The sequence below is a fragment of the Grampus griseus genome, assembly GCF_964374135.1.
Source record: "Grampus griseus genome assembly, chromosome: X".
NCBI classification, from domain to species: Eukaryota; Metazoa; Chordata; class Mammalia; order Artiodactyla; family Delphinidae; genus Grampus; species Grampus griseus.
In genome coordinates, this window is record NC_138999.1 from 114,230,049 (window position 1) to 114,253,719 (window position 23,671).

A 23,671-nucleotide genomic window follows, 5' to 3' on the forward strand; every position below is an offset into this window, starting at 1 on the left:
GAACAATGGCTGCCTCTCCAAAAGCCCAAGAATACAGTTTGAACACTGGACATCATCCATCCACCACTTTTTTGCCATTTCCATTTTTTGTTGGATACACACATACCTGGTTAATGTGCTTCAGTTTGTCAATAATTTGACTGACCACTGGCTCAGGGCCCTTCATTTTCAGCTCATGGAGGTTGAACTGATTTTTCATTCCATTTCTTGCTGCCTTTTGGCTGTATCTGGGAAACACGAAGGTAAAGAAAAGGTTTGTCACAAGAGAGTTCCAAGCAAAGTGCAAGTTGACTGTATTTGGCACCAATGGTCAAGCTGACCGCAAGCTCTCTTCAGCCTTCCAACCCATGGGATGACTGCATGGTACAAAGGTAGACCGCTCCAGATAGGGTCTATCTGCAGTAGAGAACATTCAACAGTCAACAAGTATTCATTCAACATCCTTTTCTTCTAGGTGTTGGAGATACACCAATGAACAAGACGGACAAGGTCTCTGTCCTTATTGTGCCCTCAGTCTAGTGTACAGTCCAGAGAGCATGCAGAGTGAGAAGAGCTATGCTAAGGGAGCTGCTGGGTCTTGGCCAGGGAAGCACACAGGAAGGTCCTTAACTCTGAGTACGCTTTCTACTCATTTGAAGAAGAAAGACTCTTGCGTGTTCTTTACCTCTTCCTTCTTCTCCACTTCTTCCTCCCATCATTTCCTGCAGGTCTGGGAGCTGGGTTGCTTTTCAGGACGCTTTCCTAAGCCATTTGCAGCATAAATTATGCCGGCCAGCTTCTGTCTGTGTTCTCCACGGGAAGACAGAACACCAGCTCAAGGGAAGGTTTTAACTTGCTGCCCCCGGATAAACCATAGGCTTTCGCTTCAGGATTGAAGTTTCAAGGTATCTATGGACATCCTTACCAATGCGAGAATGGGGATATTAACAATCCTGGGCAATTCTGCCTTTCAGTGTGGGGCTTTGGCAACTTTGACTGGGACAGTAATTCACTACTGAGGTGACTGCTTCGCTGCCCCCATGGTTCCAGACCTCTACGTAGAGTTACTCCTCATCTTGCAAAACAAAGCAAACAAACGCAAAACAGAACAAGAAACAGATTTCATTTCTTCCTTTATCTTCCATCATGTAGAAAGACCAGAACACTGTTACCAAAGTGGGAAGAGGTTTTTGATCCCTTTTTTGCTTTTTGCTCATCCTGATAATGGAATATTTTCTTAAAGAAATGGAAAAATTTGCAGGTTTTTTGCTCCTACTTTATACATTTAAAAAAATTTACAAAAACGCAGTAGAATTAAGGGTAAATTCATATTTCTTTTACTAATATTTTTAATTACAAAAATAGTAGTGCTCATTATAAACAATTCAAATGTATAGAAACAAGCAAAGCACACAGCAAAAGTTCTTGTATCATCCTATCCTTCCATGAGAGAACCATGGTTAACAGTTTGATAGGTATTCTTCTAGGGGTTTTCACATGCATATACTAACATGTAGCTTTAACCAAAACTGGAATCATACTAGTCATATTGATTTGCAACTTATCACTTAATATAAATCTTGAATATATTTCCACGTCAGAACATAAGTAACTGCCTTGTTCTTATTCCTCTGTATGGCTAGATCATAATTTATTTATCCAATCCCTTACTGATAAACAATTGAGATATTTCTAATATTTCGCTAATATAAACAATGCTGCAAAGAACATCCTCGCATACCACTCTTTGTACATTTACATTAATATCTATAAAGCATAAGTTTCTAGAATTTAATCAGTTTGTATTTCTAATCCCAAATTATGACATGCAATGAATCATTAATACTACTGTATTTTTGCACAGCATTTTACATAGCAGTTTTGTATCACTCAGCTCATCTGAGCTTCTCATCCACAGTGTGAGGTGACAGGGAAGACCTCATTATCTCTTCATTACTGAAAATTTCACAACTTCAGAAGATATTGATCTGACCGTGTTAGATGCTCCCTTCCATAATATAATGCATCTGCCAATACTAAGGACATGATTCGATGCTACCACGCATGATAGCAGAGGAGGTCAGGAAATCAAGGTCTGACTTTTATAACTGAAAGTCATCTTCTGAGAAGAAAAATATTTTGTAGGAACGTTGAAGAGAACATCTGATTGCATTTCTTCTAAAATGGTAGCCTAACACATTCAGCTTACCTAACTTTAAAAGTTAGTGAACACACAGATCACCAACCATCAAATACCAATTGCCTTTCGGGGCTGTATTAAAGCAACATTCTTTGTTTATATATCTGGTGTGAACCAGCTCCCCACTAGCCTCCTTTTTTTTTGTTCATATATAATGCTGCCTGTTTAATATAATCTCCCTCTTGATGATACTGCCAACTCCATCTCCTTCTTCTTTACATCTACTGATACCTGAAGCAGAGACCCAAGTGACAGGGAAAGACGTAAGGCTCATTATAAATCTTCTGAAATGAACTTCAGGAATGTGTCCCTAGAGACATTTCCCTGGACTTTGCTCCTATCGAAGCCTGCCGGCCGCTTTTATGCCCACTCCTACAAAACAAACCTCTTCCTGAAGTTTATTATCCTCATTGGAATACTGTAAAGACATCTGCCAACTTAGTGATTTTGCCCTGTACTGCCTCTTCCAAATCATTTATAAATATTAAGTCAAATTAGTCCCATAGCTGATCCCTTGCGGCCCTACTGTCTATTTTCTGCCATTCAGAAAAATGCCCCTTTAGCTCTATTTTTTTTGTTTCTTACCTCCAAGCCATGGACTTGGTGCTAAGGAGACAGCACTAAACACTGCTCCCCAGTCCCATCGTGACTCAATTTTTTAAAAACAGCTTTGAGTTTAAAAGCTTGCCAAACTTTCTGAAAGTCGAAATAGCATCCACTGTTCTGCTCTATCCATGTGCTATTTAAATCCTCAAAAGACTAGTAAATTAAGCATGGTTTCTGGTTACAGAAGTGTTGGGAAGAGCTGGCCTATGGCTTAGCTCTAAAACTTTATTTTATTTACTCCATGAAGCAGTAACCAAAAGTACTGGTTCGACTGATGTCTACAGCTGCTAAAATTTAGTGGCACTATTTTAAAACTATTCAAAAACTCTGATCTTGCCCTGTCCCTTTAGGTGTCTCAATCTCTCTCCCCCATCCCCAATATCATGTTCTGTTTCTTACGTCTCTACTCTTTCTCCTTAGCCAGACAAAATGTAGAGCAGAATCTTAAAAGCCACGAGTGTTAAAATGGCATACTATGCAGACATTAAAAGAACAAGTAGATCTATATGTGTTGATATAGAACCAAATCCAAGATACATTGTAACAAATACAAGTACTGGTTAAGAATGTACACAGTGTGATTCTATTTGCGGTAAAAATGGGTCTGCATACGCATTACTCTCATACATTTTATATGTGTCCAAATATACACAGAAAATTTTTAGATGGCTCCATAAAAGAATGGTAAAAGTGGTTACTTCCAGTGAGTAAGATTTTGGAGGAAGTTTGACTTTTTTCTTTTATGTCCTTCTATGTCTTTTACACTTTAAAATCTTAAAATAATTTAATTTTTAATGAGCGAAATTTTATATAGTAGTTATTTTTAAGGCAAAACAAAACAAAACAAAACAACCATAGCAAGAACAAAGAACATCCAGAGACTGTCATACAGAGTGAAGTAAGTCAGAAGGAGAAAAACAAATATCGCATATTAACGCATATATGTGGAACCTAGAAAAATGGTACAGATGAACCGGTTTGCAGGGCAGAAATAGAGACACAGATGTAGAGAACAAACTTATGGACACCAAGGGGGGAAAGCGGCTGGGGGGGGGGCAGGTGGTGTGATGAATTGGGAGATTGGGATTGACATGTATACACTGATGTGTATAAAATGGATAACTAATAAGAACCTGCTGTATAAAAAAATAAATAAAATAAAAATTAAAAAAAAAGAACAAAAAACAAACAAAAGGAAAATAAAAAGTGGGCCTAACTCCTATGCATAGCTCAGGGCCTCTGGGAAATCTTTCTTGTTAATAAGAGTTATGTTGGCCCTCACTAGAACCCTGGTTTTAAGGTGATTTCTTATGAGAACACATATTTGGGCCAATATACACAATGTCACCCTGGAATTCCTTCACACCTCAGATGGCTATCATCAGGTCACAAATTCTACTTCGTCAGGTTAAACACAGCTTATATGTTTTCTACTCTTCAATGAGGTAACGCTAGCCTGTCTATTTCAAAAGGACAGTCAATATATTAGTGAGGATGTGACTAAGAATGTGCATTATTCTGAGTACCTCCTCTCAAAACGGAGGCAAAAAAAGCCATTCAAGTTCTTACCCACCTTCCCGGCAGACGCCTAGTCCTCTTCTGATGGGACTTGAGGGCCTCCTAGAACCACTGTGGTTCATTCTGAACTGCTGCCCTTGTACCCAAATGTATTGTGGGTACCATGCTGAGTTGCTCGTGCTCCTTTTACGTACATTCATCTGCCAGCCCCTATAGGCTGTGAGCTCTTTGAAGGCAGAGGCTTGGTTAGTTCTCTTTTGTACCACCTAAAGCACCTCCTGGTGTTGTAATAACACAAGCTGCTCAGTACTGAAAGTACTGAGTGCTTTCTCTGTGCCAAATACTGTTCCAAGCACTGAGGAAAAAAACACCCTGCATCACCACACCTAATCCTAACAACCCGATGAGGTAGACAGTATTATCATCAGCCCCTTCTTGCAGATGAGAACGCTGAGGCACAAAGTGAAGCCACTTGCCCAAGGTCACACAGCTAGTCAATAGCAAAGCTGGAGTTTGAACCTTTGAGTCCATGTCCCGCTGCCTCTGTTCTTAACCACTCTGCTGCTATTGCTTCCTTAGAGATAATGCATGCTGACTAAATATTTGACGTTTCCACACCACACTGCCCCATTGTATGAGACAATTAGCCAGCTACTGGTAATGGTCTACAAGCCTTGCAACAGTGCCTGCAACAACTGCTGTCTTTATCTACTCAGCAGATTCCTGGGCTTGCCCTTCAAAAGCCCTTGGGGAGAGCCCTGTGTATGGAGTTTCTTCTCCCAAACAGAAATCCAACAGCATCACTATTCAGTGAAATATTTGCATTCTTGAAAGATAAGGTATTGAAGTTAGAGAAGTAATACACCACCACCACCACCACCTCCACCACCCGGCACTAGACAAACACCAAAGGTGATCTGAAATCTCTAAGGACAATAGGCAAATGAATGCTGGAGAATGTCTCCCTGCCTTGCAGCAATGCAACATATGTGATGTAACCCCAGGGAATTTTAGGTAACATGCACACTCCGAGCTTCAAGGCCAGAGGGGACTCAGTTAGGGGTGTCTCTGTAGAGGTGCATTAATGAATTAATTAATTCAACATTTCACTTCCACTCACTCCCTCTGTGCCACTGGTGCACAATGGTTCGTGACAGGCTTTGAATGAGGATGAGTCACTGCAGCCACAAGTCTCCTCATTCAGACTGCCTAGAGTGTCAGGAATGGGGACACTGACGGCCATGCGGGATTTTAAGGATGGGTTATCTGCTTAGTAACGCTCATCTCTAATTAGATTAATTGTCCTCTCTCCAGAACACTGCTTTTTCCTAAAGCTTTGACACGGTTCTGGCAACGAATACTGGCCAGTGGAGGAGGAAAAGTAGAGAGAAGTTCCTACCTCCTAAATGGAAACTTTTCTTAACTGGACATGTTAGGTGTGATGTCAGAAGTGTCACCTTCAAGCACTACTTGTGGTGTCTCCTTCCCCCACCCAGTGTGGTATCTGCTTAGCACGAAAATGACTGCCTTAATTCCAAGCAAACCTGATTTGTGAAGTGAAAGGGGGACATGCCTCTGTTCAGGCAGATTGGTCAGGGATTGCGGGGGGGGGGGGAGGAAAACCTGTGCAAAAGCTGCAAAGAGAAAAGGAACCTAATTAAAACAGGACATCTGGGCGTGCTGGTCTTGGGACAGTTGAAGCAAAGAGAGCACTTGTAGAAGAGGAATAGAGTCAAACGTGTAAAATGGGCAATCTTTTCTTCCTGTCTCTGTACTGGCTGAGGCAGCACGGGTGTAGTGGATTCAAATATAGAACATTCAAAATGGAAGCACACTTAAGAGTGCATCTTGTCCAATCCACTCATCGGGTAGATGAAGAAACTGAGACCCTGAGAGGGACTTTCCCAAGTAGTTAGCATCATAACTCCCACCTTTAGAAGAAATTCCTTCTTTAAAAGGTTCCTTAAATGCACGTTGCTGATTTTGGAGAGAGAAGTTCCTAGAAAATTCACTTTCCTTCTTCCCCTAGGCATTAGACTAGTGGCAAGTATTTGAAAGCAAGTCTTAGAAAAACCAACTTGTCCCCCTCCCCCCACCAATTATTTAAGTTCACGTTGCTGCTGGGGTTGTAGATGACCTACAATAAGTTACAGCTCTCACATTCTCAGAGCGCCATCTTATGGCGAGACTGCAGTATTGTAAGTAGCCCTTTACCCAAACTCAGTAATTTATCAGACTGTTTCCTTGGAAAGTACTCTGGCTGCAACAATCACTGTGAAAAAATGGTATAATTTAAAGAGTGTAAGTAGCTTTAAAAACAAACTAGAGGGACTAGTGGTGGTGGTACAGTGGTTGGGAATCCGCCTGTCAATGCAGGGGACACGGTTTCCAGCCCTGGTCTGGGAAGATCCCACATGCCCTGGAACAGCTAAGCCCGTGCGCCACAACTACTGGGCCTGCGCTCTAGAGCCCGCGAGCCACAACTACTGAGCCCACGTGCCACAACTACTGAAGCCCACGTGCCTAGAGCCCGAGCTCCGCAACAAGAGAAGCCACCGCAATGAGAAGTCCGCGCACTGCAACGAAGAGCAGCCCTTGCTCGCCGCAACTAGAGAAAGCCCGTGCGCAGCAACGAAGAAGACCCAACACAGCTGAAAATAAATAAATGAATGAATAAAAAAACTAGAACACAGGGTAGAAAACCCTTATTAATAGGCCTGAGAAAGTGTTCTTTTTCTATGCAAGATGCAGTCTAATTTACATAAATGAACAGAAAAATAAAGGTGGAAATAGCTGAATTTTGTAAATATGCTTAATAAAGAAAGCAACAACTTGCTTCTCATTTATTTATGCACATATTTAAAGAAAAATGTTTTTCATAATTGTTGGTACAGCAGTACCACTTCAGAGCAAATTTCAGCCAGGAGAGTGCTAGAAACAGGTATGACCATAGTACTCCAAGAAGTACTTCTATTCTCAAACAATAGCCTTTCAGAAATTACAAATAGATTTCAAAAGAAAGGAAGCAAAAGGTAGAGAAGAAATCAGGGAGATGTAAACCCATTTACACATCATTTAGTGGACATTACCTATATAAGGGAATAACTGTATTAGAATCTGTTTTCAGCCTATTTTCAAACCTCACTGTGAGGAGAGACTAAGAGATTGGTCTTGGAATATAATCAAGAAGTCATTTAGACCTAGAGAAGCGAAGAATATTTTCCAGATGGTGAGGAAAGCTTGAGGAGTTGATATCGCCCACCACAGGGAGAAGAGTCTGTGGCTGTGGGGAGACAGAGAGAAAATGCCTGAGATGGGAGCCCCTGAATGTCTGTCTGAAGAGGCAGACTCTGTAGAGGAGCCTGGAGGTAAGGAGAGAGAAAAGTAAATAAGGAAGCAAAAGTGATTCTTGCGAGAACTGCGGGATAGGCAGAGCCTGATGTGTGGGACCGCTGGTGTGAACTGCTTTCTGGGCTTTGAGCCCTGACCACAAGCGGCCAGGATACTAAGCCAGGGCAAGCAGGGCTGGTGAAGGGTTCTCTGAGGGGTGTCCTTGAGGGGAACATACCAAGGAGGAAAGGAATTTGATCCAGTGTAAGGCTTATAAAAACAACAAAAAATATGTAATTCAAAGCTCAATAATTGGGGGTGGAAATGTCAGAGCAAGGCGTGTGATGGGGATTTATTACTAAATCACCCCAAACTCATTTACCGAGTCCTTCTAGCCCAGAGAAGTAGCCCGGAAAACCAGATGTTTTCTTGTCCCACTGGAGTTAAATGAAAAGGAAATGATCTTTACCTGTTTTGTAGTTTTGGTTTTTTTTTTAAGTTAGATTTTAACTCAAAAATATTTGAGTTGGAAAGGACCCCCGAAATCATTTAGTTCAATGCACTCCTGTTAACAGATGGGCAAACTGAGCCCCAGAGAGATCAAGCAGTAGCCACGCAAATTATTATTGGCAGCGCTGCTGGTGGAACGTGACTGGAGCTGTAACTTCCCCCAAATAGAAGAGCCAAGAAGAAGGGGTCAAAGAACAGGTCACACACCTCAACACATGACAACACTGTATGAAAGTAACTGATTTTCAAAATAATGATCAATAATTATTTTTAAGACGTAAAATTTAGTCTGGTCTACATAGTTTACTGAGGCAGCAAAGACAATACATTTTAGAAAGGCTGAGTCACGTGGTGGAATAAGCACTGGCCTTGGAGTCAAGACATAGATTCAAAAGCTGGTACGGTGTGACTTCTGACAAGTAACTAAACCCTGCTGAACTTGAGCTTAAATGCCACCTGCATTTGTTTTGAGGCTTAGTTGATATAATGAATGTTAGTAAACTGAGATAACATAGGTGAAGTGTTCACAAGAGGGCTCAGCACATCTATGAGAGGGCTGGTATTATTATGTGAAAGCACCCAACACACAATGGGTGTTCAATAAATGTTATTTGGAAGAGGATATCTTGAGGGAGGATGAGTAAACCTTGCAATGAATAGTTAGGGGAAGCTTTAAATCTGCTCGTCCCGCACTGAGAGGACTTAAGAAAGTGTGAGTAGCCAGCACTGAGCAGAGATGTCTTCACAAAGCTTCCAGGGGATGGGGCACCTGAGGCGGAGAACTTACTGGTTAGGACTTCGAATGGTTCAGAATTAATTTTAGTCCACTGAAGAACAGACCGTTTACCTGTGGCCCAGGGCAGATAGGTAAGTTTCCCAAGTGATCAACTTTGGGTGTCAGAAGCCTTTTCACTGTCTCCTCCCACCACATTTCATATTCCTCCGCTCTGTGACAGAAAAGTCACTTTTTCAAATCATTCTCTTTGGAACACTGCTTTGTTTGTCCTGGGTCCCTGCGGGGTCTCCAACAAACATCTATTCTTTAATGCAGCGATCTTCAAAATGAAGAACAGGACTCTCAAAGTCCACTTCCAATCACACTTCACTGACCCAAGACCAGTTTGAGGGAGAGGCAACGTCTGAGTTAGGGAAGAGTGTGACTTGTGAACCTTTTTCTCGCGTTGCGTTTCACAAAGGAAAGCCTCCTAACTGTTGTGTCGGATGTCCTGCTGAACTTTATTTAATGAACCGTCAAAGATTATGAGCAAAGGATAAACTGTTTTCACATGAATGGGTACTGCTGAAATACTTTAAAAGCAAGCTCAACATTCCTGCCACTATTTTGCTGTTAGCTTCTGCTGTCTTAGCCACAGTCATTTACAGGCTCTGAAACCTTCAATGTGCAGGATTAGGCCCCTCCCGAGATCCTGAGCCAATGGTGACAAAGGCAGGAAGGTGATAGCTTAGCTGCCCGGCCTATCAGGCCCCAGTCTCTGGAATTAGTCTTTTGCTCCTCGGAGCCAGTATTTCATGCTTTTGGAGTGAATCTCAGATGTTCAGGCGTGACTTCCTTTTGCCCACTATATTTTCCCGGGCCATACGGCCTGAATTCCACCTTGGTTTCCTCGTTTGTATTCACCCCCAAGTCAGTCCTCTGCTTTCTCCAGTGCCCGGCACACAGTAGGCAGTCAATAAGCATCTGTTGAACTGAACTGAGTCTGAAGACCTCACCCGAAGCTCACCTTCGGCGGTGGAGACTCTGACCCATTCGGCCCAGCTCTTGTCAGTCTGTTCCCCTGGGGTCTTCCCCCCAAACCTGCAGCCAGTGACTGAGGACCTGTCTTACACTGGACTTTTGTCTGGGTCCTGCCAGGAAAACCTGCCCCTGTGTCCCACCTGCTAGACTGCGCCACTGTGGAAACCAACGGCTAGCTAGGGAACGGCAGAGTTCCTGCCGGTACCCCAGCAAACATCAGTATTCAGGTGGTGGGTCACTTCCCACTCGGGCCAGCCAGACAGGACAGTTCCCATAGCCCAAGCACCACTCCTTCAGCCTCTGTCCCATGCCCAGGGACCAATCACTGGGCCCCTGACACTGAGCCCACCCAAGATACACACCTGCTAGCAATATCAATTTGCATCACAAACCCTTTTCCAATACTGTAAACTTTGGCCCACTTCTGGGCCTGATTTAATGAGATTTTACTGTTGTGAAAACAAATATTCTAACCCATCTGTTATATTTGTATGGTCAAGGCAATAACTTTGAGAGGGTTTCAAATCTGATGGTGAAATTTCTAGGTTCTCAGTTTTGGGGGTCAGAGAAAGGATTTGCTGTCTTCCATCAGTATGGAATGCAAATACCCTTTATTCCACACTTACCTATTAAGCACTTACACAGCCCTGTGCTCAGCCACAGAACCGTGACAGTTGGAGGTACTGAATTTTCCAATGTCCTAGCTCATTATCTCCAGTTTGTATTTCATGGACCAGATCCTGGTTTTGGCTTTGGCAGATCTGGTCCTCAGAAAATGAAATCTTCAACTAGTGACTGTGTTGGGTTCCCCCGCAAACTTGTGATTGAGAGCATGCAGCTCTACCACTTCATGAGTCGAGGACACACACAGCAGCCTACATCACATCATGACACCCAGAGAGCTGGCACAGAACGCCATTGTGACCGATGGGAGGAAGAAGGAACTAGCAAGAATAAGGTGTTAGACTTGCCCAAGGACGCTGAAAGGTCTGGTCTGAAGAAAGTGGAGCCGTCACTTCTGCTGCCTTCTCTTAAAATCAGCCTCAGAGCCCCAGAATCTAAGCTGCAGTCAGAGCCCTGGGTAGCAGAAGGAAACACACTCAGCAGGTGTTTGCCTGGTGGAAGACAGTGGCCACGGTGGGCATGGCCAGAGGAACCGGAACAGAGCTACGAGCACAGGGGAAAGAGCCTACCACACTGCCAAGGTCTGACTAGCAGAATAGCTCTGCCCTTGGCAGGTCCAAGCCTGGCACTGCCGCTCTCTAGTTGCCAGCAATAAAACTAAAGGATAATGGAGGGAAAGAAAGGTGAACTGAAGTGTAAACCACCCCCATTCCAACTGCCCCAGGAGCTGCAGGTGCCTTTAGCTCCTTGACTCTTTGCACCTGCTCTCCTGCCGGAACAAGTGGCCTATTGTGTGAGGCCGTACACAGGGAGGTGCTAAGCAAACAAAAGTGACTCTGCTGATCGTAAAATAGATGGGATTCCAGGAAAACTTTACCAAGCCAAATAAAAGGGATTGTAAAGCACTTGGTGAAACATAAACTGCTACATACATAAATACTTCATAAAAGCTCACAGCAATGCGCACAAGGACAGCTAGGTCAAAAATTACCCTAGCTCTCTAGCCCGGAGGGTCTCGGAAAAGAGAGAATGTTCTCCCTCCCTTGGGTTTTCTCAGCCACTTTGTACCCTCTGCTCTTACCTGCCCTTCAGCCCTCGGCACTCCTCTAGATGTATCTCTCCCCTCAATGATATATCTCTGTGGTTAGAGGGCTTCTAATTTTCATTCTGGGTGGTTTGTGTCAAATATTATTAGGAGCAAGACACTGAATTCCCTTTCTTTTGCTCAGAAGCTCCACTGGGGTCACGAGGTGCTATGGGGGAAGACAATTTCTTTAAGGTTTAATTATGTGAATTTCACACCAAACTCTCCAACACCAGAAACTGAGACCTCTGACAACATCTCAAACAGCCAACCTACCTGCTCCCCTGTAGCCCCAAAGACACCTGGAGGATCTCTTCTAATGAGAATGATTACGCCCCGGGGCTCCTTTTGAATCGCTTTCACTTTGGTCTGTTTGGGAAGCCATCAGGGAAAGAACTGGAAATTCAAAGTCACCAAGGCGGCTTTATGGCATCCCTCCTCCTCTCAGACTCCTCCCTCCCTCAAATATCCTTGCCACAGGATCTCATGGCCTGTTAGAGCTTGAAAGAGCCTTAGAGGTCATCCTGTCAACTCCTTCATTTTATAAATAAAATGCTGAAGGGCTGTGACTTGCCCAAGATCACACAAACCAGCTCGTGGTAGAGTTAAGACCCAGGCTGGACTTCCAGTCTAGGGCGAAAGGGTCTCTACCTGCATGGGCTCCACAGCTCCACAGGGGATACAGAGGCAATGGCTTCATCATAAGAGATATTGTGTAGAGGAGATGGAATGGAGGTCATCGGCTCTTTCTCCCAGGAGATGCCACCTTCCGGCCCTGAGAAAATCTGAGAGCACAGAAGCATAGTGCAAGAGGCAGGAAAGGTACTGCAACTTTACTGGGTCTGGACTGGGGAGAGACCAAGGAAAGGATAGGATTTCGCAGCACAGGCCAGGGAAAGCCAGACAGGACACCCATCCCAGGTCTGCTGAACTAGAGAGGAGAGCAAGCTTAGATCAGGGTTTCCATCAAGATTAGGAAGAAGGGCTTCCCTGGTGGCGCAGTGGTTGAGAGTCCGCCTGCCAATGCAGGGGAATGCAGGTTTGTGTCCCGGTCCGGGAGGATCCCACATGCCGCGTAGCGGCTGGGCCCGTGAGCCACAACTGCTGGGCCTGCGCGTCCGGAGCCTGTGCTCCGCAACGGGAGAGGCCACAACAGTGAGAGGCCCGCGTACCGCATTAAAAAAAAAAAAAAAGAACAGGAAGAAGGTAGGAGGGTTTTGAACCCATGAAGGAGAGAAGCCAAGCATCTGACAGGCAGTATAGTGGGTAAGAGAGCACAGACTGTCTGACTTTGGATCCCATCTCTCTTACTAGTGCTGTGGCTTTTGTTGTTAACCTTATCAATAAATGGGGGTAATAATCATGTCCAGATCAGAAGGCTGTGGTGAGAATTAACTTAATGCACACATGGTAAGCACCATAGAAATGTTAGCTATTATCATCATTAAGCACCTTCACTGTTTCAGTCCTACTTTCTGCAGTCAAATGCTCTACCACTGAGCTATAGCCCCTCTTCTCAGTCCTACTTTCTGAAGTTACACTGCACCCTCAGACAGGATTTGGAGGGGGCAAAGGGAAGAGGAGAGAAGTTTTCAGAATGCCTCAGGCAAGAAAAGGTAAGAGAAGGTAAATAGAGAAGGTAGAAAACCCAACAGAGCTGCAATTCCCCAGCTATCCCTGCACCCATCCAAATGTAAACCTCCTACAACTGCACCTTTTCCCATATTTAGTAGCTCCTAAGGGCACAGTTGGTCACAGGAGGTGACCAACTGTCCCTCTTTGCCTGAGACTGAGAAATTTCCCGGGACTCGGGACTTTCTGTGCCCAAACTGGAAAGTCTTGGGCAAACTGGAACAAGCTGATCGCCGTAGCGGCCAGAAGGTGTTTGCTGTTCAGAATTGCTATTTGTTATAACTAGAGTGCAGAGCACTACTGCTAAATGCCATCCACTGGGGTTTGGAAAAGCTGTGTTATCCAGAAGCCATGCGAAGGGGGTTTTCATAGGACTTTCTTCGCGTCTATGAAGGGGGAAAAAGAGTTTCTTCAATAAATGGGTTTCACCAGGGGAACGTTAGCCAGTTTGAGGATGATGGTCTTTAGCAGGACATTCACACAGCAATAGCCTCATTATCAATGATTCTTATTTGTTCACTTTGATTCTCCGATGCAGGCTGTCTTTCTCCATGTTCTATTCCCAGCACTGTTATTTATATGTGTTTGCAAGTAATAAAGCTGCATTTATTGTAGAAGTCTGTCACTCAGACGTTTCATTAATTTAAACTGATGCTACAAATCCCTCAAAGTGTTTCCTTATGCCGGGTCAATTGGTTTATTCAACACCATGGAATGACTTGTTTAAAAATAGAATTTGTGGGAGTAGGTGAATTTGCTTAAGGAAAACACATTTTTTTAAAGTAATATTTTTGGAGAGATGCATAGGGAGAGATACTCGGGAAGCTGCTAAAAGCTCTGTGTTTATAAAGAGAGCCAGTAATGCTGTGTTAATTAGCCAACATATAGTTCCATTTATTCGTGGTAGAACTTCCCTCCGGATCTGATCTACTTTTCTACATTAACACCTAGTAAATGGAGGGCGCCTCACAATTTTCAAAGCTATTTCATACATGTTTGCTTATTGGAGTCTCACAACACCCTATGAGGTTGCCAGGGGAGGCATTAATTACACCATTTTATAAAGGAGAAAAAAAGAACAACAGAGAGTTTAAGCAAACCTGTCCAAAGGCACACAGACATACCACGGGGAAGCTAGATCTGGTACTTTGGTTTGTTACCAACAAGTATGTTTGTTGGTTTATTTATTGAATTCAATAAAAATGTATAGAGAGTCTACTCTATGGCAGGTACAACTAAGCAACGAGGATATATAGCCAGAAGACACAGTACTTGTCTTCTAGTGGAAGATTAGAGAAAACATGTAACCGGAGACGCGCCAGAGGGACACCTATGTGCTGAGGGTCTTAACCCAGACTAGGGCATATGGGGCAGAAGGATTCAGGCTCCTCAGAAGAGATGCCATTGAGTCAAGGATAAGGAGAGGTGAGCCAGCACAGTACCTTTTTCTGGCCCCTTCTAGGATGGTCCTGGTCATTAGCTTTTCAGCCTGAGTTCTTGTGTAGCGTAACCCCCTACACATCCCTCCAACTCAAGGTTGGTGTACCCTGACCTCGGGTGAGGCCAGCTCACTCTGGCTCTCATGAAACAGGGACTCATCCCAGCTCCGGGCCTGAAGCTGTGCCCAGAAGTGAGAAAGGGGACAAAACGGGCCAATGAATGGCTCAAACTAGGTTTTTTTTTTTTTTTTTTTTGGTACGCGGGCCTCTCACTGCCATGGCCTCTCCTGTTGTGGAGCACAGGCTCCGGACGCGCAGGCTCAGCGGCCACGGCTCACGGGCCCAGCCGCTCCACGGCACGTGGGATCTTCCCGGACCGGGACACGAACCCGTGTCCCCTGCATCGGCAGGCGGATTCTCAACCACTGCGCCACCAGGGAAGCCCCTAGGGTGGTTTAAGATCCATCTGACACGTAGATCACTAAAATATTTGGAGGCAAAAAGTAGGACGCTCCTGTGACACCGGAGCTACAAATGAAAATACATTTTCCTTCACAGGGAAATGAAACTTCCTTACAGAGGCGACAAATCCAAGGATCAAAGCCAAACTCCCGTAAAAAAGTAAAATTCATTGGCTTGAGAAATTGGGAAATCATGACCGATTTTAATGACCTCTCTCCTTTTCCACAAAGGTTAATCCAAGGGTGACAGAAAGGACTTCAGAGCATTGGACGACTAGACCCTTCCTGCTTTCTATTGTAAGTAAAATAGGAAGATTACCTGAGTCAATTGCTGTTAAGAAGTTCTAGGCGGAACTGTTGAAACTGCCTTTGCTATAAAACAAGATATTGAAGGTAGGAAGGCCAGTCCAGTACGTACCCATAGATTCAAATAACTCTCCCTTGATCACCAGTGGACCTAAATGCCCACCATTTGTGCCAAGCAGGGCCTGGGATGAGGACTTTAATGTTTTTGCAGACGGGAGAAGAAAAAAGATACAAATCCGAGGGAGCACGTAAAGCTGTTTCCCTGAAGAATTAAGAAATGGGTCACTGAAGGGAGCTAAAGCCAGGCTCCAACTCTCTTCCAGTAAAGAACTGGAAGGACCATTTTTATAGGCTTATTTTATTGAATAACAGCAGTAATAGCTACCCTTTCTTGAGGGCCTACCGTGTTCCAGGCACTATACTCTATATTTCACAATCTTTATGAATTCTCTCAACAATCCTTTAAAAGTAGAGACTATTAACTCCATTGTGCAGATGTGGAAACGGGCTCAGAGAAGACAAAGAGCTTCTACATACTGGAGCAGAAATCCAAACCCAGGCTTGCTGACCCCAAGGCTGTGAGCTGAAACACTCTAGCCCATGGCTTTTTACTACTGCCATGTAACTGCGCAATTCGCCTCTGTGTGCTTTCTGTTAACTCCCAACTGCTTGACTTTATCAGTAAAAATCATCAGAGAAACTCAAGCAATATTTTGTATTTGCTTAAGTATAGGAAGAAAGGGCAAAAAGACTGGAGAGCTGAGCTTCTTTCAATGGAGACCCCAAAAGCTTACCCTGGGGGAAGAACTGGGGCCAGTGGCAGTAAAGAAGTGGCACCTGCCGACCATGTCCTGCAGCCTGCAGGGGAGAAAAACGAAAACCACAACCACAAAAGTCCCAACAAGGCAGTCAGAGGGGTCTAAGAGCAGGGCCATCGGCAAGAGGCTCCCAAGAAAGAGGCTTCCCTAACAGGCCCCTCCCTGTCCTTCAGACTCGGAGTCGCAAGAGTCCATTTTCTTGATACTCAGCGACTGACTACCAGAAATAACACTTCTGGGTCAGAGTACCTGCATGAAAATGTTTCAGGTGTGTCCCATTTGTGTCAGGCAAAGGTGTTCTGATGAAGTGACACTGCTATCACTCAAGGACTGACTGTCTACTTCACCAGGAAAAGGCCAGGGCACTTGTGCCTTCCGGCAGCCTTGTTTCAATCAATTTGTCACCTCCCTTACATGCTCTCCGAGGGGTGAATAAAAAGCAATGGCAGACTTCAAATTCGTAAATAAATATCAACCAGAATGTATACAGCCAAAACCATGTTGGGGCCCATCGACGATTCTGACATTACTTAAAACATTTCTGGAATGCCTCTCTGGAAAGCCCACTTAAAGCCAGTTTAAGTGTCACAAGAAATAAAGCGTCCCATTATTATCCTCTTACCCCAAATGAATCCCAAATGCTATGACCCTGCTTGAGCAGCCTCCCCATTCAACAGTTTGGTTCCAAAAGATGTGTAGATATTTAGCCCGGATCCAGTTTACCTTTACAGGAAGAATGGCCTACAGCTCTTCACCCTTGCTCTGGACCTTTAACTGTCCTGCTCAGCCGCACTCTAATGACGTGATAACATCAACAGCTATCATTTATTCAGGGCCTATGGGCCAGCACACAGCTTCACAACAATCCTGCACAATAGGTACCATTATGCCCATCTTACAAACAAGGTAACAGAACCGTGATGCTAAATGACATGCCAGAAGCACAGAGTCAATGTGTAAACCAGGATGAAAATCTCCATCTGTATCGTTCTAATGACTGCACTCACTCCTTCCTGATAATGCACCTGCTTCATGCATCCTAACCTCTCAGGGTCCTCTCCCTATAACTGTCTGTACCACTGATGACCAACGGGCTGAACACCAACAACCTGCAGACTGCGGGAACGGCCATATGCCCTCAAGGCTTTTCCTAAAGATGATGTCCAAAGATATTTTAAGGACTGGCAGCCTCAGTGAAATCAGTCTGTGACCTAACAAAGCGCCTACTCAGAAGGAGAAATACTTCAAGGACATAGAAGCCCTGATGTGTTAAATAAATAATTTCTTCAAAGCAATTATAGTCCTTCATGGACCCATCTCCTAAGCCTTCCCAGCAAAAATAGAAGAGGTCTGGTGCACAGAGCAGTGATAGTGAGAGGAGACAGGTCTTACTCCATCTTCAGAATCACATTTCAAAGAGGAAGCTGTGTGGTGATACTGATTTGTTGATGGTATGGATATGCCGGGACCTGCCTCGGAGGCCCCAAATGCTCTCCATATAATGAGATGATCCAACTGAGCACGGTGGGGCTGGCGTAAGAACTAAGAGAACACAATCTGCTTCAAGAATAAGCCATCCAGCCTTCCACAGGTGGCTACAGACATCACTGCTGAGCCATGAGGATGTCTCCTCCTGCTACTTCAGACCTGACAGTTGACAAGCACAGCCCATCCTGAACGTGGCAGACCATATTATGCTGTCAGTCAGTAGGATAAGCTGGGTTTTTCTCACTCAATTCTGCAGGTAGAGCTGCTGTATGTGACACTATAATCTTAAGGGATAAATGTCACTGTATTGCCACAGAGTAGGTTCTGAAAAATAGCTGTCACTAAAGACAACTTTTGACATAAATCTATAATGGAAAATATGTCAGTCTAAGTAAGCCCTTAGAGGAATTATTACATGGGGGCGTACCCCAAATTTATCTGTCTTACCTTACCAAGATTATAAAAAAATCTCTAGCTGACACAAATATTTCATGCTACACCAAGTCAAGTCATTTTCTATGTAATCTATTTTCCCTTCAAAACTTTTTCATGAAAAATCTTGACTTACCTAAAGCAAGTTAGAATATATAAGCTGCTATACTAGCTATACCTCAGTATTTTCATTCTAGGACATACACTCAAATCAGAAAAAAGTGAAGTGTCATGTTTCTGTTTCCAGGAAAACTGAATGAAATGAAATCCAAAAATGTCTGAAGGGGACCAAGAACTGTGGAGGTAGACAGTGCTCCAAACAAAATAAAGTTACTTTCCCAGTCAAAAAAAAAATATATATATATATATATACCAAAGCCCTATTTGTCCCTCTCTCCCTCCTGCCAGCCTTTCATAGGCAGAGCTTCCTGCAGGATAGGGGGCAAAGGAGGAACTAGCGATGAGAAGAGCTGGGGTATTGAAGGCTGACCACAGTTTCTAACCCTCCGACCATCACAACAGGGGCTGATAAGAAGAGCTATAAGCCTTGGCTTCAGCAGGAGTTTAGTCTGACTTGTGCCTAAACAAGTTCAGAAGTAAATGACTTTGGGACGTGACTCAATACCATTCAATATTATTTCCATGATCTGCTGTTGACTTTCTTTCCTGTGCCCACTTCCTCTTGGCTCTGTTTTTTATTTTATATTTGCCTCCCCATTGGTGTTTTCATTGGCTAGCCCATATTCAAAGTTCTATGTACACTGCCTTGAGCCTTTTGGAGAAAAGCTACAACGTAAGCCTAAACTAACAAACAACACTCAAATAATAACCTATTTTAGCATGAGAACATGGGAGCTATATATAGCGACTGCTACATATCACTGGCCTGTTCTGATGCGATGGGAATGAGCTGTGCAAGTGCATATGTGTGTCTGAATATGTATACACTCCACACATCGGTCTTTTCTTCAATTAATTCCTTCATAACCAGATTGAAGATCCTGAAGGTCTTTCCATTTTGCTCTTGAAACCAGTGAAAACCTTGATAGTGCTAGAAATTGGTCCCTCCCCTACCTCAAGTCCTCAAAACAGTGTTCTTAAAATAACTGCATTATAAAAACAGAATCGACTATTTCCCCTCACCTTTCCTACATTATAGGGCAAAACCCAGCCGTTTTGTTCATCTCATTTAAAAAAAACATTATTTTGTACATGTCAGGAATTGGGTGTTAATGGTTCTCTCATTCATTCCCACTTGTTGACATGACACAGTCTATCCCTCCAACTCAGCAGAAGAAAAACAGTATCGTTACACTACTTTTCTGAAGCATCCAGAAGGTTTAGAGACAAGAACAAAACTCCTTGAGAATTAAAATAATTGCTTTGTATATTCCTGCTTCTGCCTTTCCAATTAAGCAGAGAAATCCTGGAGAGGCACTATAAACACTGGAAGACTTGTCTGATCAGTGGAAATAAGGGAGAATTTGCAGTGAGTGTGTATGTATATCATTTCTCAGGTGAAATGGAAGGTAAGATTGCGTAGGAGGGAGAGGACGCACCTTCACTGCAATGTGCCCCTGCGGATCTCAGGGAGTTGATTCTCTAATGCCAGGTGCCCCATGTACTCCACTGAGAGTCCCAGAGTCATGCCGAGAAAATACAAAATGGATACTGATCCATAATGAACAAAAGTGGCCATGCAGATCTATCAGCCAGAGGATAACAGCAGTATTGTGGGGCTGACGTTTTGATCCAGGCCCATCGAGCACAGCAACATGATAGAGGAGCAACAAAACCAACTAGGACTGGATACAGAGGGAACTGAGGCATCGTGCCACAAAGTGTAAGTAGTTGTATATGTGCAACTCATAAACCTCCAAGTCACTAGGGAAGTATAAACTCCTATAGGAGGTATGCGGACTGCAGGAGAGACCAGCTGACTATACACACAGCGCTGAGAGAAAAAGACTCAGGGGAGAAAAAAATGCAAAGGAATATAGACATGAGGCCAGGTGGAGGAGAGGCTAGCATTTAGGTGGTGGTCAAGTATGATGGGGATGGGAGACCTGAAGGCTGTCCTGTCCTCAAGGTTAAGGGTGAGCCAAGCTGATTCAGAAATGGTGGGAAAAGCCTGATTATAGAGCAGTAGTTGCTCAGGGTTAATATAAAGATGGGTGGAAAACTGATGACTGCATAAAGAAAATGTGCTATACCCATGCAATGAAACATTATTTGGCCACAAGAAGAAAAGAAGTGCTGATACATGCTACAATTTGGATGAACCTTAAAAACATTACGTTAAGTGAATGGTTCCATTTATATGAAATATCCAGAATTGGTTAGTTGCCAGGGGCTGGAGGAAGGGGAGAATGGGAAGTGATCACTAATGGGTATAAGGTTTCCTCTGGGGTGATGACAAAGTCTTGGAACAAGATAGAGGTGATGATTGTACAACATAGTGAATGTACTAAATGCCACTGTATTGTATACCTTAAAATGGTTAATTTTATATTATATGACTTTCACCATAATAAAACACACACACACACACACACACACACACACACACACACTAGCATGCACGCCCAATACAAATGGGTAGGAGCCTCTGCTGTGACGGCTCTGAGGGGAGCTCTGCCTGGACTGCTGAGGAAGGAGGCTGGTTGACTTTTTTCCTCTCATTCTTCTCCTTAAGTTGTAAACTCCTCAGCAGGGGCAGGCACTGCGTTCTACCTATCACTGGATGCCCCAAAGGGCCTAGTACATAGTAAGTGCTCAATCTTTGTTGAAGGAACCTGCATTATCAGATGTTAAATGTAGGAAAAAAACAGTATTTTTTTCTAACTAAGGTTTTTGAACATGTATAGGTTCAAACAGTTTCCCTCTTATGCTATTTTAAAATAAACTTGATTAAACAATAAAATAGGGCTTACATAGTATCAAACCATCCAGAAGAAGGGTGAAAATTTCAGCCAATTATCCAGATATTTGGCCTAGCAGTTCTAAAAAGGTGTTTGAGAATGTATTTGCTAATTTGTTCACTCTTCATACAGGCAAAGCCTACATTTAGCTGTTAAACCCAGTGTTAGCTTACTTCTATGGGCTCCTTTATTTTTCTCTTGGTCTCAGAGATTCTGTAATTGAAATTCACTGTAGTTCTACAAAGGCAAAAGAAGGAGGATTTTCTGCCTTTGGCAATGGTAGGAGATCTTTGCCTGTAGGATACATGGTGACTCTCATGATAGAGTATACCTCACACAAGCCAAGCTTGCTAATTTGAAGATTTCTCTGTGAAATCCTGGAAGCCAATATTTATCTCCAGCCAAGATGAGGAGGTGGTGGAGGGAGGGGGAGGTGAGAAGGACAAATGATGCTTATGTGGTACTCCCTGAGACTAGATCTGTGAAAACGTTCTTTTCCTGCACAGTTCAATTGATTTTATTCATAAGAGATAAAAATTGAAAGGATGTGAAATATGACCTCATTGAGAGAGACAATGACTTGTTTGACTCTTCAAAAGTTGAAAGATCTGTACGTCCATAGTAGGAGGTTATAAACAGCTATGATAACCCAGCTGACATGGATATTGATCAATATTTTCTTCAACGTCAATATTTTCTTTTTAATCAGCTGTCTCCACTGACAAGTCTTGTTCTCTTTCAAGATCCTTGCTTTTCATAAATTTTCTTGACTAAAAGTAAAATATTTTCAAAGGAACACAAATCCAACCTATAAAAGCAACAAAGTCACAAGCCACTTGACAATATGAATTGTCAAGACTAAAGACTAAATTACTTAAGACTAAATTAAATGAGAAATTAAATGAAAAGCACTGGAAAGAGGATTTAACTATAGATGAGACATGCAGCGCAAAGCTAATCTTCATAAATGGTGCAAACAGAGGGCACACATGTCCTCAGGCTATAGAACTTCATATTATTAAATGTATATTCTTGAGTAATTTGGTAAAAATCTAGTTCGACACTATTCCCTAGTCCCATCGTTGTGTTAGGTCAGTGATTAAAGTACAGGTTAATTATAACCCGAGGTTGCCAACCATGGAAGGGTCACTTCCTGGATTACACTATCCTTATTCTGTCTACCAACACGTTTGATTTCCTTCCTTCCTCCCACCTTCTTTGTCTTCCTTCCTTCTTTTATTCCTGCAGAGTATATATCAACAATAAAAGTTGTTCCGAAAAAATTGTTTTTTCAGAAGTACAAGTAAGAGTTTGGAATAATGGCTTTCCTCCATACTATAATATTTATTTTATTTTATCATTTTCAATATCCTAAGATATTAAAAGCTAGCAAATTAAACAAAGAAGTTTAACAGTTATTTTAACGGTGCAGAAGTGCATTTAGTTAACTTTTGGACTCATTTAAAGTTAGCAGGCTTTGGATTCTTCCATTTGATAGAAAAGGACTTTCTTGGTTCCAGGACAACATCCTTCATGAAAGCATACTGAACATGAAGTAGTATATGAGTAAAATTCAATTTTTAAAAATCCCACTAATTCGGGACTTCCCTGGTGGCACAGTGGTTAAGAATCTGCCTGTCAATGCAGGGGACATGGGTTTGATCCCTGGTCCGGGAAGATCCCACATGTCGTGGAGCAACTAAGCCCGTGCACCATAACTACTGAGCCTGCACTCTAGAGCCTGCGTGCCACAACTACTGAAGCCCACGTGCCACAATTACTGAAGCTCACATGCCACAACTACTGAAGCCCACGTGCCACAACTACTGAGCCCACGTGCCACAACTACTGAGCCCACGTGCCACAACTACTGAAGCCCGCGCGCCTATAGCCTGTGCTCTGCAACAAGAGAAGCCACGGCAATGAGAAGCCCATGCACCACAACAAAGAGTAGCCCCTGCTCACCGCAACTAGAGAAAGCCCGCGTGCAGCAGTGAAGACCCAGTACAGCCAAACAAAATAAAAAATAAAAAAAAACATAGGCCTGTCTGACAAGAAATTCTTTTGAATTAGCTAAAACTGGATCACCTGATATACCAGAAGACATATCCAGTGGGGTTACAACATTTGCTCTAAACAATCACAACAGTGAGGAAACATATTAGTGCTTGATTCACGGTAGGTACTCAAATATTTGTTAAATGAGTAAATAAATGAATGATTACTTTAGTAAATAAATATAAACCAAAATTTCCATGGTTACAAGATATGCTGCTTAAAACAAATTAGTGTTCAGGGATTGTTCATTTTTCACCATCTTAATATACCAATGGGTAAGCCATTGGGATGGTCTCTCATCAAGTTTATGCAAGAACCACATGTTTGACCTGTAGGCGTTTTCCTTTTTAAATATTATATCATTTATACCTGTTTTAAGGCATCTGCTTTTTATAAAGCCAAATACCAACTGCTTTTCTTTGACAATTTAAATGAATATGTGGTAACAGTTAGGTACATTTCCATGATTCTACTCAGTACCTGATAGAGATTTTAGGGTGATAAAGATA

General features: G+C 43.1%; 1 protein-coding gene across 1 annotated transcript in view; it reads right to left on the reverse strand.

Annotated features, from left to right (window-relative positions):
* The window catches only part of GPC3 (glypican 3), a 442,885-nt gene that overhangs the window by 128,905 nt on the left and 290,309 nt on the right, over positions 1–23,671 (reverse strand). Inside the window, exon 6 of the mRNA XM_082681955.1 lies at positions 107–227. Within this exon, the coding sequence (XP_082538081.1) occupies positions 107–227 (121 nt within the window). The remainder of the gene's footprint in view (positions 1–106; positions 228–23,671) is intronic.